Here is an 18,089-nt window from a genome sequence, read left to right on the forward strand (position 1 = left end):
CCGTTTGATTCAGTAGTTTGTAGAAGCCCTGTTGGCAGCAGTTGGGTAAGCCTCAGCAACCTTTGCACACTTGGATTGCTATAAACATTACACCACCTTGCCGCCCTACACCTGTTGTAATGTGCTGGCTAACTTTGACCTGTTATGGAGTTGGATTACCATTACAAGCATGCTGGGTTTTTTAATTCTGAAGGAAAAGTCCCTAATTTGTACGTAGAGAATACACTATATGATTAATGGACCACGGGGTGAGATTTTTTAATCAGCTTCTCTTTTCTGCTGGCCCTCAGCATATATAACATGCCTCCATGTTTCCTAATAGCCATGGATAGTTTTATTTTACTGCAAAATGCAGGCTGGCATTACAGAAATACTGCATGGGGCTGCATTCTGTTGTAGTCTGTTGTAGGAGGAGCCTAGTTGTGCAAACAGACGGAAATCTAATGGTTCCTCAACCTCAGGGTGAGACACAGTCGGTTACAGTGAACAACAATCAGACAAATGACTGTAACAGCAGCTTCCACCTCGTGGGGCGTCACGAACACACTCCTACCTCCACGTCCAGGGGACGGAAACGGAGCTTTGGGCGGACTGTTTTCCGCTTTGTGTCAGTGTAGCAACAGGCATGCGACTTTCCAAAGTCAAGTGTTAAGGAGTTTAGTCGCTTTTCCTCCGTCAGCATGGGAGACTCGGACGCGGACAGGCCCTTGTTAACTCGCAAGAGAAGGGCGACTTTCGCCGCGGGATTAAATGCGAGTTTGCAGCCGATGAACGGGAGGTCTGTGGCGGAGCGTCAGATCCCAGGGATCGGTGGCTTCAGCGCCGACCGTAGCCCGGAGAACAAACGGGCCCCTTTGCTGGAGACCCTGCAGCCAAATTCAAAAAGTCAGAAAAAGAAGCGCAAGGATGACACAAGTGACGCATTGAGGTGAGCTACAAAACTTTGCAAACTTATTTGTTTGGAAGAAAACTTTGGTGGTGTTACTTTATCAAATATCCACAGCCGACGGGTGTTACTGTATATTTACTGTGTATTTACCATAGTCAACATGTTCTTTGTTTTGTTTCGATGAATTCATGATCATAAGCCAAAAGTCCCCAAACACTCAAATGCCAAGTTTAATACGATAAACGAAGAGAGGCTGGAAGACACCTTTTTTTATTATTTTGTTTTTTTCTGAAAATAAACTTTTAATTATGAAGCTAGTTGTGGTCATTTCTGATTTATAGGCCCTATGTTTGTTTAATGCTTTACTGAGGTGTAGATAGTCATTTTGTCGTAATGCACAGATCATGTAGGACTATAAAAATAAAATCCTCTTCTTTTCCACTTCAGGTATTTTGAATTAATATGTATTGCTTGATGTACAGTCAATATCATCTGTGTGCCAAATAGAGAAACCTGCATAAGAATATTCACATATCGATGCATTTCTGTAGTTGTCACAAGAGTCAGGAGTCCCTACTGAGTTCAGCCAGTGGTTTCAGTAACTACAGAGGAATCCTCAACTGGTGTGTAGTAATGCTGGTAAGATATAAGCATGTGCATACACATAACACAAGAGAAAGCATCAACACGTACATATGTACATAATAATTATGTTAATAATTAATAATAGTAATAATGCATAATAATTAACACACACACAAACACACAAAACCCGCATTGTATGCAAATGGACTCCTGTAAAAAGAAAAAAACATCTAAAACTTTTGTTTAGGTCCTCCATCCTTGAGAAATTAACATTTTTACTTAAGTTCTGTAAATCTGCGTGTGTAAAATCTGTGTGTGGACTGGAAAGGTGTAGTATATGTATTGTCTGTACATGCAGAAGATTTGCCATTACACTACAGTTAGTGGGTTGATCAATCAATAATTTAATCACAGTAAATTACGTTATTGGATGCACAGAGAGAGAACAGTGATGCATCCCAGTTAAATCAAGAAGTCCAACCATTTATTCTGTAACATTATCGGAACTGAGATGATAATCTGAAATTTCTTCCAAACACTGCCCACAAGAGTTCTTTCTACATGTGTCTATGGTTGTTTTACAAGATGTATTGTATAGATATATTAAAAATTACAAATACACACTTGTTTTTAAAATGACTGGCTGTGTTTAATTCTTTGTCAATTTTGGGTTTATGCTTTACAACAGAACATATTAATTTAATAAAAAATAAATTAGAAATAAATTCTTAATACATGGTAATAAGAAAGTTACACTGCATGCAGCATCTTTGCAGGTTAGGAAAAAATGCATTTTCCAACGCTGAGAGAACACACAATGTTGAGACTTTTAAAAATCACATCAGTCCTTTTATTGTTGGATTTTATCAAAATTATTTACATTAAGTACAGTAACATAATTTAATGTAAGTAACAGGTTTATGTCAGGCGCTACATTCAGATGTGCCTGAGAGAAGTGACAGAATACAAGAGAATAGGCAAGATGATGAAGTTACTGAGTCATTTTGTTTGGCTTTAAATACTGAATTTTGGGTTTATCGCAGGAGGCTTTGTGTCATTTCCACTGAACCTCTGTCCCATACGCAGGAATAGAGCCTTTGTGCGGGGTAATGAGATATAACACACCATTTAGAAACAAGAGAGCAGCCAGGAAACATGGAGTGAATGATGGGAGGTAAGCTGAGTAGAAATGGGGTGAGCAGAGGTAAAGAAAAAGGGAGCAAAGAATTAGAGAGAAAGCATAGAGGAGGAGAGGGTGACAGACTAGTTTATTCAATTAACAGCAAAGAAACAACTGGGAAGACTAAAGAAATCCGTAGGGAGAAAGGAAGAGGCAGTACTGCTGTGCAACAAACAAACACTACGTTTGTTAGACAGCTGCATCTTCTAACCAGTGCTTTTCGTTACAGGTGCTGAGTAACGCTCGACTCTTCTTAGAAAATCTGTTAAAGTGAGTAAGTTTGGAGTCTTTTCAGAAGCATGTTATTATTTTATTGTTGTCTTAACAAAGATTATGACATCTGAAATATAACAAACAGAAGAAAAAACGGGTTTTTTAATATTTTACAAACTTTTGGCTATTAGTCACACGGCTTCTCCTGCTATGACAAATCAAAATGTATCTTGTAAAAATGTATAAAGCCAAATTAAAACCATACACTTCCATTGTACAGTGAATATGCATAGTCTGTGAATACATGTTTGTCTCCATAGTGTATATTAAAGATCTATATCTATATTTTTACTATTAATTTTAAATGTTTAAATTTCCTTTCTTTTTTGTTAACTGTCAGGTACGGTGTGTTGGTAGACCCTATTCAGGTGATTTCTTTGTTTCTGAAGGATCCCTACAGCTGGCCAGCAGCATGCCTAGTGATTGGTAGGTAACTTCATGTGCAAAATTTCACTAGGGCCAAAGTCACCTGTCCTAAATATTAGTTGAAAATGATGACTGTCAACTTATGTTATGTATTAATACTAATTATTATTTAATATTGGTCTTCGGGTAGAAGTTGTTGTGCTGGTATTGTTAAAGCAATGGTGTAACCTACACACTCACAAACACACACACATGTATTTTTATGGTATATTGCAGTAAACGTCTGCAGTGGTGCAGCTCACAGTGTCCCTAGAGGGACAATCACCTGCCCTATATACAGAACACTTGTACTCTGCTGCAGAGAGAAGAAACAAGAGAGAGGGGTAGGGTGAAAAGGAGAGGAAGTATGTGCAATGGAAGATGCATTAAATAGAAGAGATAATAAAGTGGATTAATGCGTATAGAGAGCATAGAGGAGAGGGTAAAAAGGTAGGAATGAGAGGATGAGAATAAAAGACTGGAAGGTAAAGAGACGTGATGTAAGATGGACGAATGGAGTTAAGTTAAAGGACTGTGGTAATGATGAGCTAGACACAGGTGAGAATGGGAGTGTGGTCACAGCAGTATGCACAGTAAAGAAGCTCTTTGGCAGAGTGCATTTAGTACTTGTTGGGTTACTGCAACAACACACACAAACACTCCCACACACAAAAACCCTAACACCGAGTAAATGAGGTTGTGGATGGTTTTGATAGCCTACCAGCAAAGTGATGAATTTTGGAAGGTTTTATGGCAACTGGCATGTGAATGACTGGAAAGAAATGGATTTTAAACTAATGTGAGGTATTTTACTACATTATATGTTTTCTGCTTCCAGTTTCCTCCCAAAATCTGCTCTGTAGATACCTGAGGACAGGTTTGCTTTTGTTTAACAGATGCTCAATGGTTATGTTTGCTCACTCTGATGCACAAGGGAGCTCAGTAGTTGCTGTTTGTCAAATAAGCTGAACAGGCCTTTTTTCAATAGAGAAAAAAATGGTACAGTATAGCATGCTATGTATTTCTTGTAATCTCTGAACTTTAGATAGTTGATTCTTGTTGGATGAAAATGTTTACAGAAACTTGGTGAAGTGCCTGCTTAATCCAGCTAACTGCAAATTAAGATATTTTTTACTTGTGCATGATCAGCTAATTTAGTGGACAGATTTGATCATCACCACGTGATTAAAAATTGTGCCTGTGAGGTATTTGCTCCTTCTGAAAGTCCACTTGTCTCTCCATAGCACTAAGGAAAGCGTTAAACTTAAAAGCAAGCATGTGACCAGACTTTTAAACAAATTGATTTGGAATGGCAATGCTGAGGGAGAGTTGTACGACTATATCAATGACAAGACCCATTAACCAAAATGTCTGGCAGTTTACAATCTGTTCACTTTATTTTTGATGGACTGACGTGAATGCACTGAATGGGGTCCTAAAATTGAACATTTGCTGCAACTCTATGCCAACAGTGGGGTTAAGCCAAGACTCGTCACAGTTACAGACAATCTACATGCATGGGGTTCCTTAAGGTCACTGACTGTAAGGATGTACAGTGGCACCTGAAACTTACACTGCTACAAGATAAAAAGGAAAAATGTGCATTTGATTTTGCCTAATTTGCACCTCAAAGAATTAAGCTTTAACAACAAAACTAGACACAAGAAACTGACTTTTTTGGCTCAATTATGTTCCAAAAATAGAGCTGGCTGTTTAAAATTGGGGATGTCATAGCTTACACCTTCTTTTATGACTTTTCCTAAAAAAAAATCAATTAAACATCTATTTTATTATGAGGCTGCTGGCCACTTCAAATTTGACATGATCTTCCTCTCAGTATTAAGAAAACCAAGATTTCGAATAAAGTTGACCCATTACTTTTGTGACAACCAGCAGCTTTCATTGAATATCAACGTTTATTGTCATTAGGTATCAAGCTGGTAGTCATATCGATATTTGCTTCTTACAATAGATCTGCTGTCTAGACTGACTCAATCCCTACCAGTGATGTATCTATTGGTGTTTTCACTTTTATTTCATCCTTATGACAGAGACATTTTCCCTCTAATGTTTAAACATTATTAGAAGACTCAGTGTCACAAGATCATCCTGCTGGGACCCATTAAAAATGGGTCTGTAAGAAAGAAAGAAATATATTTATAACGTGGGCTGTTTTAGATCAGCTGACATGAATACCTCGCTGTGTTTTGACAGTGTCCAATGTGTTCGTTCTGGTGGCCCTCTACACAGAGAGACATCTGTCGAAGGTGAGTGGAGAAAACCAGCTTGCACTTTAAACATCAGCGCTATGTGGATTTTTACAGAACTGTTGAATTCAGTGCACTTTCAAAACTCCCAGGAGGGATTATTTTTCTAAAACTGGCTGACTAGTTGACCCTCCCCAACTGCATCTGCAAATGTTAAATGGGAAAATTAGTTTCACCATCTGCATTTAGGGCATATTCAGTTATGCTCTGTCTGTTTGGCATGAATATGGAACATTAAGAGCCTTTTTAAACTTTACTTGGACAACATAACTCAGAATGTTCTTTGTGTGTTTTACTCCAGTGATCTTTGCAAAAGCACTTTAAACAAATATCTAAAATTTCCATGATTTAGTTGCTGTATTCTGCTTCTTCTTTTTTTTTCAACAAATAAATAAAGTTCAAAACCAAAGTAAAGATGGTTAATCAGGTAATGATGGTGTCTGTTTGTGAGACAAAACTCTTGCTGTTTACATTTGTCTCATTCTCTATCTAACAGGGTTCATTCAGTGAACGTTTGGGATTTCTGGTCCATTGTATCAGCCTGGCAGTCATGCTAACATTCCCTGCTGCTGTGGTTCTATTTGTCCCATCCGTGACCCCAGGTAAAATGCAGTGCGGCTAACTACAATACGTTGACAAATACAGTAATTATGAAGTGCAGTAGCCGCGTCTCTTATGTAGCCTAGCCATTATCTGTTCACTGGTAGTTTACATTGTAGTAAAGTATGTGCATAAAACTGAAAATAATCTAACTGTAATGAAGATTAGGAAAATCATCTCCTTGCCCTTGTGAGAAACAGCCGAGCAGTTTGATAGTGCAGTAAAAGGCATCTCTTATACAGAGTAATAATTGGAGTCGGTTAGTGGTAATGGACCAGTTGGTCATGACTGGATTATTTCCAGCTGGCTCTGAGGAGAAGAGAGGCCATGATAGCAGAGGGAGAGAGATGCCAAAGTAGGTAGCAGTTTCCAGTACAGGGTCTTCCAGGGGTCACCTTGTTCTGTCTTCATCACCCTACATGACAGAAACCATGGCTTCCATCCACAAACCATACGGTTTGCACTACATGATGCACGCAATGCTCATGTCGTCACACTTTATATTAAAAAATACACATAAGTTTGGTAAATAAATGACTCAAGAAAGCCGGTAACCCTCAGTTGCATTGCAACAGACAACGTAAAAAATTATTTCTCCACTTCCTGTTTTTTTTTTTATCTAACTCTTAACAAATGTGCTTAACAAAACTTGAAAAAGTTAAAAAACACAATATTCTCACAAACATTCATACAAACATTTCACAGCTGACATGTGTTGCACCATTTACATGTTATATTTAGCTCAGATAACTTTTACCTTTTATACTGAGACAGACAGTGAGTTTTTAACATGATTTTACCCATATTTTAATTCAGTCCAAGAAAATCACTATTGATCATGTTCCCCTTTCTGCTGTTTGGTATACTCTCCTCTACTCTCATCTGTTCTCTCACTAGGAGGTGAAAGAGTAAAGGTGTCAGTCCATCTGTCTGTCTGTTCTCCTTTCTGAGCTGCTGTTCACACAGGAAGGGCATTGACAGAGGGCACGTGTGTGTGTGTGTGTGTGCGTCTGTGTGTGTCTAAAGGGAGTTTTTGCATTTACTAAACACTCCTTATGTAACTCATTGAACACAGAGACGCCTAATTCCTGTTATTATTGAATTTCTTTTGAGGAATACTGTGACAGTAATATTTGTATGTTGTCATTAATACTACTGCTTTTGATGTCTTTCGTTGTGAATATGTCTGCTACAAGGAGTGTTTTACAAGTATTCATAAAACAGGCTGTAACACTCTGCTGCTTATGCAGCAGTATTCAGCCACAGCGAGGGGTATTAAACTGTTGAATGGTTTCATTGAACTTTATTCATTGTAGTTTCTTGTCTTTATCATAAAATAGAAAGTTTTCTTATGAAACAGTTGACAGAGAGAATCAAGTAAAATATATGGAAAATAATTCTGGGCCAAAAACATATAAAAAGCGAACACTTTTTTTCAGCCTTTACAGATACTCTAATAACCTCTGAACAGCAGAGTAATTTAGTCAGGTGCTACTGGTCAAATTGTGTCCTTTTAGATTTCTAAGTTTGCATCTCATATTTAGATCCTTATTCGTACTCCACAGGCTTGAAAGTGAGATTTGTCAAAGTGGCATCTGAGCCTGGTATTTTTGACAGTGGAATGAGTTTCAAGTTTTTACTGTGATCAAAGCACACTCCAAAGAGGAAAGACACAGCTTACTATGAAAATGATGCATGTTGATTTTAATTAGTGAATCTTCAAAATCCCAGTCTACTGACAGATGAAAAAAGTTTTGTTAAACTAACTGAGAATCTTTGGAAATTTAAAGTGAATCCTTGTGATCTCACAGACTGGGTAATGATTGGCTGCTTTAACCTCTTTTTTTCGACTGTGTGTGTGTGTGTGTGTGTGTGTGTGTGTGCGTGTGTGTGTGTTTGTGTGTGATCAGTAAATGTCTGGGAGCTACATAGAGACAGATGGTTAATGGATAAGATCTGTTGGGGTTTGGTGCCAGATGTGCTGACCTCCACCTCACCGTGTTGGCACAACAGGCAGTTATTATTTGTGTGTGTGTGTTTGTCTGTGTAGGTTTGTATGTGAGGGGGTGTGCCTCTTCCTCTCTTTTCAGCATGATCCCTTTCTACCAAGCATATGGTGACTACTGATAAAGCAAACGGCTAAGTTGGCAAGATGGGAGTGAGATCATGTACAGGATTTTCAAAATATGATTATTAATCTTACTTCATTCACTTTTACCATATAATACCTTGAGCATTAAACAACAAGGTCTTATTGTGCTATGGACACACAGTCACACAGGTAAAGAACACGTTGGCTGCATGAAAGTTTAAATGCACTTGTTTAGTTGTTATTGCAACCCTCAAGGAGCACATGTTTCCCACCTCTGCTTCATTCTTCTACACAGTGGATTAGGTTGTTGCATGGTCTCACATTAGAGTTTAATCACCATGTTAACTGTTATCCTCTCCCTCTATCTCTCTTTCAGTTGGGGGTGCTTTCGTACTCGGTACTTACACCATTCTCTTCCTAAAGCTGTACTCCTATAAGGACGTCAACCTGTGGTGCAGAGAGCAGAGTATCATGAAGGCCAAGAAGCTGGCCCGCTCACTGTCTTGTAAGTCACAAACTACCTGCTTTATATAACCAGCATAGCTAACAGAAGATACAACTGTAATAGAACCACAGCACAGTAATTGCCAATTTTAATTTTAGTTTCTTTAAATTTTGAATTTCCCCAGTCAAGAGCTACAAGTTCTTTACTGTTACAGTGACATCTAATGGCAAACTCTTCATATTGCATCAAAAAAAATATAACCTCTACAAATCTGTTTGGAACTCATTGTTTTGTTTGGTATCTTATTAAAACATATTCATAATTAATAATTTTCTCCCACTTTGAATGTCATGACCATGCCATAAAATAGAATATTTTCAAATTTTTTAAAAATGTATGTACAACCCCAATTCAAAAAAGTTGGGACGATGTGTAAAACGTAAATAAAATCAGAATGCAATGGTTTGCAAATCTCATGAACCCATATTTTATTCACAGTGGAACACAAACAACATATCAGATGTTGAAGCTGAGACATTTTACCATTTTATGACAGTTATACCTCATTTTGAATTTGATGGCAGCAAGACATCTCAAAAAAGTTGGAACAGGGTGATGTTTACCATTGTGTAGCATCCCCTGTTCTTTTAACAACTGTCTGTAAACATCTGGGAAGCGAGGAGACCAGTTGCTGGAGTTTTAGGAGAGGACTGTTGTCCCATTTTTGTCTGATGCAGGATTCTAGCTGCTCAACAGTTCTGGGCCTTTGTTGCTGGATTTTCCATTGTATGTGTCAACTTGTCTGGAGTCTCTGCTTCAACAACTGAAATAGGAATAAGCCAACCACAGGAGATGCAGGAACAACTCAGTTCCTTCTGCTTTTGCCTTGTTTATTGAAGCTTTCTTCAGTAACAAAATGGGCTCAGAACAGTATCAAAGCATGATAGAAACAGGCTCAAAACAGTCGAAACCGGTTGATAACCTTACAAAGTGAATGTGAAAAGAAAAATACAATGTAACATTATATCATAGGCACCGACATTATGGCCCCTTTATTCCCACACTAATGTTACAGGTTTGACATAAGCTTAAAAGAAATACAGCGTTATGTGCATGTGGAGTGATTTGTACGGAGTTAATCACACTGATGAAGCATCCCCTTCTTATTCCGGTTGAATTAAAAGAGTAAAACAGAGACTTTTCAACACTTTTTGATTAAATTCAACCTAAAACTCTTTTCTCATAATGTGCATCTGTAATGCGCTGCCGCCGGATCACCTATACTGCCCAAATGTTTGTTTTCCGTCTCCCCGGAAAGTGTGCTTAAGTAGTCAATTCTTCTTCCTATTAACGTTGCTTAGCATCCACTCCTCATTTGCTCAATTATTGTTAATAATATATTTCCCCCTTTTTCTTGTAATTTTGTGTTTTATTTATACCATTTTAGGTTAACATTACTACCTTCCAAGTGCAACCTCACAGTATGATGTGCCAAATGTTTCCTATTGGTTAAAGGTCTGGACTGCAGGCAGCCCAGTTCGGCACCTGGACTGTTCACCTGTATAGACATGCTGTTGTGATGGATGCAGTATGTGGTTTAGCATTGTCTTGTTGAGATATGCAAGGCCTTCCCATTGTTTGAATAGAAGCACATGTGGCTCTAAATCCTCTATGTACTTTTCAGCGTTGATGGTGCCTTTCCAGATGTGTAAGCATCCCCTGTTCCCCCTGATGATGTTATGTACTTTAGATGGTGGGATCTTCAAAGTCTTTTGTCAATTTTACGTTGATGAACATTTGTAAAATTTTTCCACAATTTTTAGATGCAGTTTCTCACAGTTTGTTGAACTTTTGCCCAGCTTTACATTTGAGAGGCTCTGCCTCTCAGAAAGACTTTTTTATAATCACTCATAATACTGACCAGTTAACCAGATTAGTTGTCAAATGCTCCTCCATTTGTTTTTTTATTTGCAGCAAGTACTTTTCCAGCCTTTTGTTGCCCCTTTTTTGAGTGTGTGTTGCTGCCATCAAATTAAAAATGAGCTAATATTTTGCATGAAATGGAATAAACGGAAATTCCAATATCTGACATGTTGTTTATGTGCTATTGTGAATAAAATATGGGTTGGTGAGATTTGTAAATCATTGCAGACTGTTTTTATTTAAGTTTTACACATCGTGCAACTTTTTTTGACTTGGCGATGTGTTAATCCTGCCTACAGGTCCCTCACCACAGGTTTACAGGGGTGATCGAAAGGTGTGTTATCCTGGCAATCTCACCATCAGAGGTACACATGAGTCTTTCTAATGTTTATCTGAATCTTAATTGAGAATGTTTTTATCACATACCACTGCCTTTGTATCAGATTTTTTGTCACATTTTAATTAACTATCACGTTGTCTTCTTTGTCTCTGTAGACATGTACTACTTTGTCTTTGCTCCGACACTGTGCTATGAGCTGAACTTTCCTCGCTCTCCAAATATACGCATGAGTTTCCTGTTGAGGAGGCTGTTTGAGATGGTAAAGAAATCACCATTAGCCAGAAAAAGAAACTGTCTAAAAAGGAGCAGTTTGACTGATAATAATCAATTTATAAATGATTTTCTTAAAGCACTTAGGAGCAATCTGCATTACTGGATTTGGTGGTGATTTATTCGATTATCATTTTGCTTCTTTAAGGGAAAGTTTTGGGTCTTATTTTTACATTTTTGTCCACCATTTTTCCTTATCTGTTCTAAACGGTAAAACAGAGTTATTTATATCTCGAGGAGTGAGATAGTATATTACTAAAATGTTATTTTAAAAGTTTGTGGTGCTTCTATGTAGCTGTTATCAGATGCACTCTACACATTGTTAGAACTATTTCAGTAGTAACTACAATTTATTAGTGTGAAATAATGTCATTCACTTCATCTGTCTGTCCTTCTCTCTAGCTGTTCTTCACCCAGCTGTTTGTCTGTCTAATTCAACAGGTACAGTCATGATGTGAACCTAAACCAGTGTATGGAGTTATTTTCTATATTAATTTAACCATTTGCACCAATATTAAAATTGGTTGGATTAAAATTTTAACTTTTTCATGATGATTTGATTTCTCGATGACTGATGACTTTCTTCATTCTCACTTTTTAGTGGATAATTCCCATAATTCAAAGCTCCATGAAACCACTAGAGGTGAGAAAAACTGAACAACCATGGATAGATACTGCACAGAGCAACATGGTATCGTAGTGTTATGAATGCTGCTGTGCATCATTTCTTAAACTATGGGTCTCTCTTCTCCTCTTGTTCTCCTCGTCTGTAGGACATGGACCTGTCCAGAATGACCGAGAGACTCCTGCGATTAGCTGTGAGTAAAAGCACAACAACAAAAGCACCTTTCTGGGAATGGATGATTGACTATGGCACAAAGCTGCATATCATAAAAGACTTACCTGACACAACAAAGCAAAAGCCATTTTAGTTTGTTTGGTTTTGCAGGATAGCTCCTACACTTCACATAAAGAGGTCATGTTAAAAGGGTTTAAACGTCTTCACAATTCACAGTCACATCAAAAGAAGGTATTAGTAGTCACCTTTTATTGGTTAATTTGTTTGTTTTCATATTGTATGCATATATTGTATGGCTAAATCATGATTGCTGTCCTTCCAAAAAGATATGCAAACTAAGGATTGATCATGCACTGAACTTTTAGGATATAAGATTCTAAAATATAACTTGATATATTGCCATGTACATAGACTAAATCATAATAATAGTTGGACTGGAGTCAGCATGTGAAAATGTAATGCGGACCATGATTGACACGTGATGCACACAGTGTAATCACAGCTTGTTGGGCTGTGTAACCGAAGATTGGTCAAAGTGCTCATGCTGATGCCTGTAAACCACAATACTAAAACATCAGGTGTATTTCATTCTGAGAATATGAGGGAAAAAGACACTGCTTTTTAACAGGTTTTTGCCTTAACGTTTGTTTGGTCTCTAGGTACCTAATCATTTGCTGTGGCTTATGTTTTTCTACTGGTTCTTCCACTCGTCTATGAACTTCACCGCTGAGCTTTTACGCTTTGGAGACAGACAGTTTTACAATGACTGGTGGTGAGTGGTTGTTTCAGGGGTATTTATGAATTTTATGAGATGTTGTGGACTATGCTGAGTCTGTACAGCTCAGAGTTGCTGCATGCAGTTTTTTGCATGTATATGTGCATGAGAAAAGATTTGTATACATGCTCATAATTGAATTAAAACTGCTGGATCCTCCACAGCATGTATGGGGTATAATTTCAGTTCTACTATGAAAATGACTTCTTTCCTCTTTTCCTGCCTGATAATACATCTTCCTCATGTTCATCTATATTGATCAAATGGATTTAGATCTATTATTCAGTGTTTTGATGCTTCAATACTCTTATTGCTGACGCTTCTTTCAGGAACTCTGAGACAGTGACATATTTCTGGCAGAACTGGAACATTCCTGTACACAAGTGGTGTTTACGGTGAGATACTTTCACAATAACGCAATAAGAGTGAGCAAAGAAATTTATAGAACTGAACACAAGGGATAACAGCTGGTTTAATGCAGAGAGAAAAACTGAGCAAGGCAAACGATTCATCTGACTGTAGAAGAGTGAGTGGCACAGCATTAATAAATGCAGTGTGTTATTTGTGCTCCACACAAACATAGCATCAGAAGCAAATACAGACCCGTTATATTAAACTAAACAGAGTAAATGAAAATGCTATTTAAAGGACTTAACATAAGTGGAAGCCTCATCATAAAACTCTTTATAGGTTTATTTGACTTGTATTACTTTGTACGACCGTTTAGCCTATTACAGTGTGTCTCTCTGCCTTGTAGCCACTTTTACAAGCCACTGCTGAGAAGAGGATTCAGTAAAATAGTCAGCCAGTCAGCTGTCTTCTTCTTGTCAGCTTTCTTCCATGAGGTAAGAGCAGAGAATACTTTCTCCACTGACCCTCTCTTCAGTGCTAACAGAAATGTTGTTTGAGGTAAACATTCTTGTGTTTATGGTCTAATTTATATTTCATTTTTATCTTTATTTCTGTGTCAGTATCTGGTGAGCGTTCCTCTCAGGATGTTCAGGCTTTGGGCTTTCTTGGGCATGATGGCACAGGTAAGACCCAGCATATTTGATGAGAGTAAAAATACAGCTATAGTTGGTACACTTCTTCTTGCACTGTAGTAATTTTTGAAGGAATAAATATAAAACATAAATATTTCTAATACATTCTCTCCTCCCCTTTTGTCAGCTTCCATTAGCCTGGGTTGTTGGTCGCTTCCTGCATGGTAACTATGGCAATGCGGCAGTGTGGATATCCATCATTATTGGTCAGCCATTTGCTGTCCTGATGTATGTTCATGACTACTACGTCCTGCACTACAGACATGAGGCTGACTGAGGTGCAAACAAACGTACAAATACAGTTCTCTCGTCAACATAGAACTTAAAGAATTTACATACTTCTTGGTCACATTTCATCTGTCCAACATGTGTCAACACATACGTTTGACTTGGCTGCAGCACAGGTAGCACATCTTCTGCATAGAACGTTTACATTAGACACATTGGGCTTTGTGTCTCCTGCTAGGGAAGATAGGAGTGGTTTCAATGTAGGTGGTGTAGCACTACTGTGTGGTATTTTATGTTGATATAATTTTGCAGTACTGAATGTTACTCAGGTGATTTTACTTTACGTCCATCTGTCAGAGCTAAAATAGCAGTTGATAACTTAATGTATTAGGTGCTGATGAAAACAGACATACTGGATTACTTTCAGCTGTGGGCAATATAGTGAGTATTGTTGAATTTTATGGAATTTTAAGTTGACAGCATGATTCAAGTGCCTTGTTGGAGGCTTATGCCAGAGCTTTATGATCCAGTTTCTTCCTTCCTCATATTTGTTTTACTGCAAGATAAAATATATAGACAAAATGAATGTATGGTGGCTGGATTTTATTAAGGTAGATTTTTATTTTTTATGATTATTAAACTTTCTCACTTATGAAAAGGCCATGAAGGCCATGTATGTCTATGGGCTTTTTTGTACTTGTGCCATTTACAACAATTTTTTTTTTCCATTTTCCTTTTTTTTTTTTTTTTGTATACTGATTTTATTAGATTTGGAAAAGGGTTCCAAAAATCACTGAATTAGTGTTTTTGTTTTGTTTTTTGGTCAGTTTACAATTTCATCAAAGGAACAAATAATGATGCATCTATAAACCTTGTGTGTGATATATAATAAACACTCTGAGTTAGAATTAATTGTGTAATTGTGTTGTTTTTATGTGTGGTATTTATTAGATTTGTTTCATGTTTGTTCAGATGACAATGCTAATTAGAAAGGTAAATCAAGAATGAAAGTATAAGACCTCCCCCCCAGCCTGAAACACTCAGGATATTTGCAAACTTCACAGTGGATGCATTTATATGTAACCAGTTTACAGTGATTTCTTAAGTGTCATGTAAAATTTAACCCACAAATCGCATTTTTTAGTCGCTTTTTCTATCAGATTTTTTTTTTAAATTCAAACAGTTCCTGTTGTGGCTAAGCCACATGTTTCTTCCCTTTTTTTCCCATTTCCCCCTGCCCTACACTGCTAATCTGCTCCCACATGAACACACACACATATAAAAGGAAGTTACAATCTGTGCAAAATATGTGAGAGGTGGTGGACACTCCTTTGCCCCTAGATTCTCCAATTTTTCTATCTTATAATTTTGGAAAAACTGCTTTGCTCCAGTAAAACGCTAGGGTCCCCCCATCTTGTCACATTAAGTTGTTCTCATGTATGAATGCCAGTGTATATATGGACATGTATGTGCTCCTACCCCTCCCTCCGGGTATTTATAATACATACAATGTATTATTCCTGTGCTGTACCTTACTTCTCTATCTACCCAAGTGTCATTTTTCTTATGACTAGACCTTTTCTGTGTCTCCTCACTGCCCCTCCTCAATCCTCCAACCCCGATGCACTTTCACAAGCAAACCCACTGTACATACGTCATGTATGTCTTGTTTTTTGGTCTTACCTCATACGACCTGTTATGTTCTCTATTGTGTTATTTTTTGTTGTGAATTTCTAAAAACAAAACATGTTTTCACAAAGGATCTCACCTCACTAAAATCATGACTTATATCCCCTATGTTAAATTACACGAATGACCCAAAAATGTCACCATAAAAATCAAATTTTCCACATATATATTCAATTGGATTAAATGAATATAAAAAAAACAACACTGTAAAACAATATAAACAATATATTAATGTGGTCTTTGCATATACATTACATTCAACACAAATTCTCATAAGCTCCAACATTCAGTTTTAGATGTTTACTGCATCGCATGTTAAATCACTTAATGCCACCATTAGTCAGCAATATTTATCATGTTTAGGCTACCTACCAGGCTTAATATATAAATGAAGACAGTGACAAACATCATTTTAGCACTGTGCTACTGGGCAACTCATCCAGGGGCACAAAATGTGCTGTATATGTGTGTGCTTGCAGATTTGTCATCCACAGATGTGAGGACAGGACCGTGAACCTGTATTTTGTCACGTTGACAGTGAATTAAACAAAGTCTGAGGCAAATCATGAAGTTTTTGCAGGCGGGTATGTACGTGCTCTGTGAGTGTGACATTTTGTTAAACAGTCGGCAGTGGGGATTAGAGTGTAGATGGAGACAAGACAAAGTCAGCTCAGAGTAAAAAAACACATTATTTTGTCCATCAATTTTATTTCTTCAAATTTCCACTGAGAACAAATACTTTACTGCTTTTAAAATGCTAACTTACTATACTGTGTGATAATTCCAGTGGACTCAGAGGGAATTTATAAGTTGTCCAAACCTTAGACACAGGACTCTGAGCACCACACTGTAATAACCATACTAAGTAATGTTCTTCGGGGTCATATAACTGACAGGTTCACAGTTAAAGTCTAACTTTGTTGAACATAAATACTCTAAAGTGCTGCATAATGTTTTACAAAAGATATTGCGGGGAAGCTATGTTTCCTTTCACATTTTCCACTTACATCTTAATAAGAGGGATACATGTAGTTATTTGTACAAGCAAGTGAATCCTCACATCTTCGATCCCGTTAGGCTGAAGAAAATGGCCACCAGTGCCAACAAGTGAGCTTCTGCTTTTGGACAGCTGTAATCCTCTGTCTCATTCCTGACAAATAAACTATGAGAGGAGAGAGGGAGTGGAGTATAAAAAAAGAGCAGAAACCCAGTCATCTCTCATATATCATCAATGTTCAGACTGTTCCTGATACAAGCTAAACTTTCCAGTTCTCCTGGTTAAACAGAATCAAACACTGATTCCCTGTTTTTGCATGCACAACCACAAAACAACACATTTTATAGGATCTGTCAGTCATTTCTTATAAGCTTAGCTTTTTCTAAATTTTAATTTCACACCTCTCCCGCTATATTTCTCATCTTTGGGATCTGTCCTCGTCCTGCACCTTTCTTTTTGTATTTGTCCATAGCAGCTGGTTGATCCATGGCTCTTCTCCTGACATCCGTTATTCCGGATATTTTTAAGGAACCTTGACAAACTGTGAGTGATGATGATCCTCTAGACAGGAAACCAGGAGAGAAAAACCTGTCTCATTCTGCAGGATGGATGGAGCGTAGTTCCAGGGACACGTTATCAAGAGATAAACCAATCCTTGCATTTAAATAACTTTCAGTAAGGCATATTTTCACACAGAAAACAATGTCCTAATTAGCAGCAGAAAAGAGATCTATGCCTGGATGTTTGTACATTATTGTATTTTCTGTAGTTATCTATTCCTCATATCTGACAAGGAAACATGTTTTACATGTCTCATTCTGTGTGGCAGCAAGAAACAAATGGGGTCTCACTTTGTTTTATGTTTTTTATGCAAAACTCTGGAGCTTCTTATGTTTATTCTTATTTTAGAAGCTAAAACTTATTATTGGTCATCATTGAGTATACATACAATTACATGTTACAATGCATTGGGCCTGGATTTGAGCTGAAAGACTTCTGTATGGCAGTCTGATGTTCTTACCCATTGCTGTGGCTTCTTCTTCTTCTTCTCCTTCTTCTTGTTCTTTTCCTCCTCCTCCTCTTCTTCTTCCTTCTAAATATTAAAAAGTAATTTTCCCACATATAGCACACCAGTCTACTGTCCTGTCAGTGGAATTTTAATGCAGTTGGCTGAAACAAGTTTAATCATCCTGAGAGAAGTGATTACCACCATTAAGATAATGTTGCCTTTTTCCACTTTAGGAAAAACAAGTGTCAGGATAAAATGAACATCAAATCTCTTGTTAAGC

General features: G+C 37.5%; 1 protein-coding gene across 3 annotated transcripts; it reads left to right on the plus strand.

The window, feature by feature from the left end:
• Nucleotides 1–439: 439 nt before the first annotated feature.
• dgat1b (diacylglycerol O-acyltransferase 1b) lies at nucleotides 440–15,022 on the plus strand. Of its 3 annotated transcripts, XM_067511323.1 has the most exons (18): nucleotides 446–928; nucleotides 1,441–1,528; nucleotides 2,884–2,924; nucleotides 3,268–3,353; nucleotides 5,547–5,599; nucleotides 6,096–6,201; nucleotides 8,668–8,796; nucleotides 10,959–11,024; nucleotides 11,155–11,258; nucleotides 11,672–11,710; nucleotides 11,871–11,912; nucleotides 12,043–12,087; nucleotides 12,219–12,299; nucleotides 12,728–12,840; nucleotides 13,173–13,238; nucleotides 13,601–13,688; nucleotides 13,815–13,877; nucleotides 14,014–15,022. In XM_067511323.1, the coding sequence occupies exons 1-18, from the start codon at nucleotides 681–683 to the stop codon at nucleotides 14,161–14,163; spliced, it is 1,608 nt and encodes a 535-aa protein (XP_067367424.1). In that variant the 5' UTR covers nucleotides 446–680; the 3' UTR covers nucleotides 14,164–15,022. The 3 variants fall into 3 exon arrangements, with proteins under 3 accessions (XP_067367426.1, XP_067367424.1, XP_067367425.1); XM_067511324.1 differs by lacking the exon at nucleotides 12,219–12,299 and having other exon boundaries at nucleotides 453–928; XM_067511325.1 differs by lacking the exons at nucleotides 5,547–5,599; nucleotides 6,096–6,201 and having other exon boundaries at nucleotides 440–928.
• Nucleotides 15,023–18,089: the final 3,067 nt, after the last annotated feature.

Source organism: Channa argus, chromosome 7 (assembly GCF_033026475.1).
Source record: "Channa argus isolate prfri chromosome 7, Channa argus male v1.0, whole genome shotgun sequence".
In the NCBI taxonomy this organism is placed as follows: domain Eukaryota; kingdom Metazoa; phylum Chordata; class Actinopteri; order Anabantiformes; family Channidae; genus Channa; species Channa argus.

Bases quoted from the DNA above. Each gene is read 5' to 3' on its own strand.
- dgat1b (XM_067511323.1), top strand. From the start codon at position 681: ATGGGAGACTCGGACGCGGACAGGCCCTTGTTAACTCGCAAGAGAAGG. The intron at 5,600-6,095 runs GTGAGTGGAGAA...TCTATCTAACAG, and splicing joins CAGAGAGACATCTGTCGAAG to GGTTCATTCAGTGAACGTTT. The intron at 8,797-10,958 runs GTAAGTCACAAA...TCCTGCCTACAG, and splicing joins GCTGGCCCGCTCACTGTCTT to GTCCCTCACCACAGGTTTAC.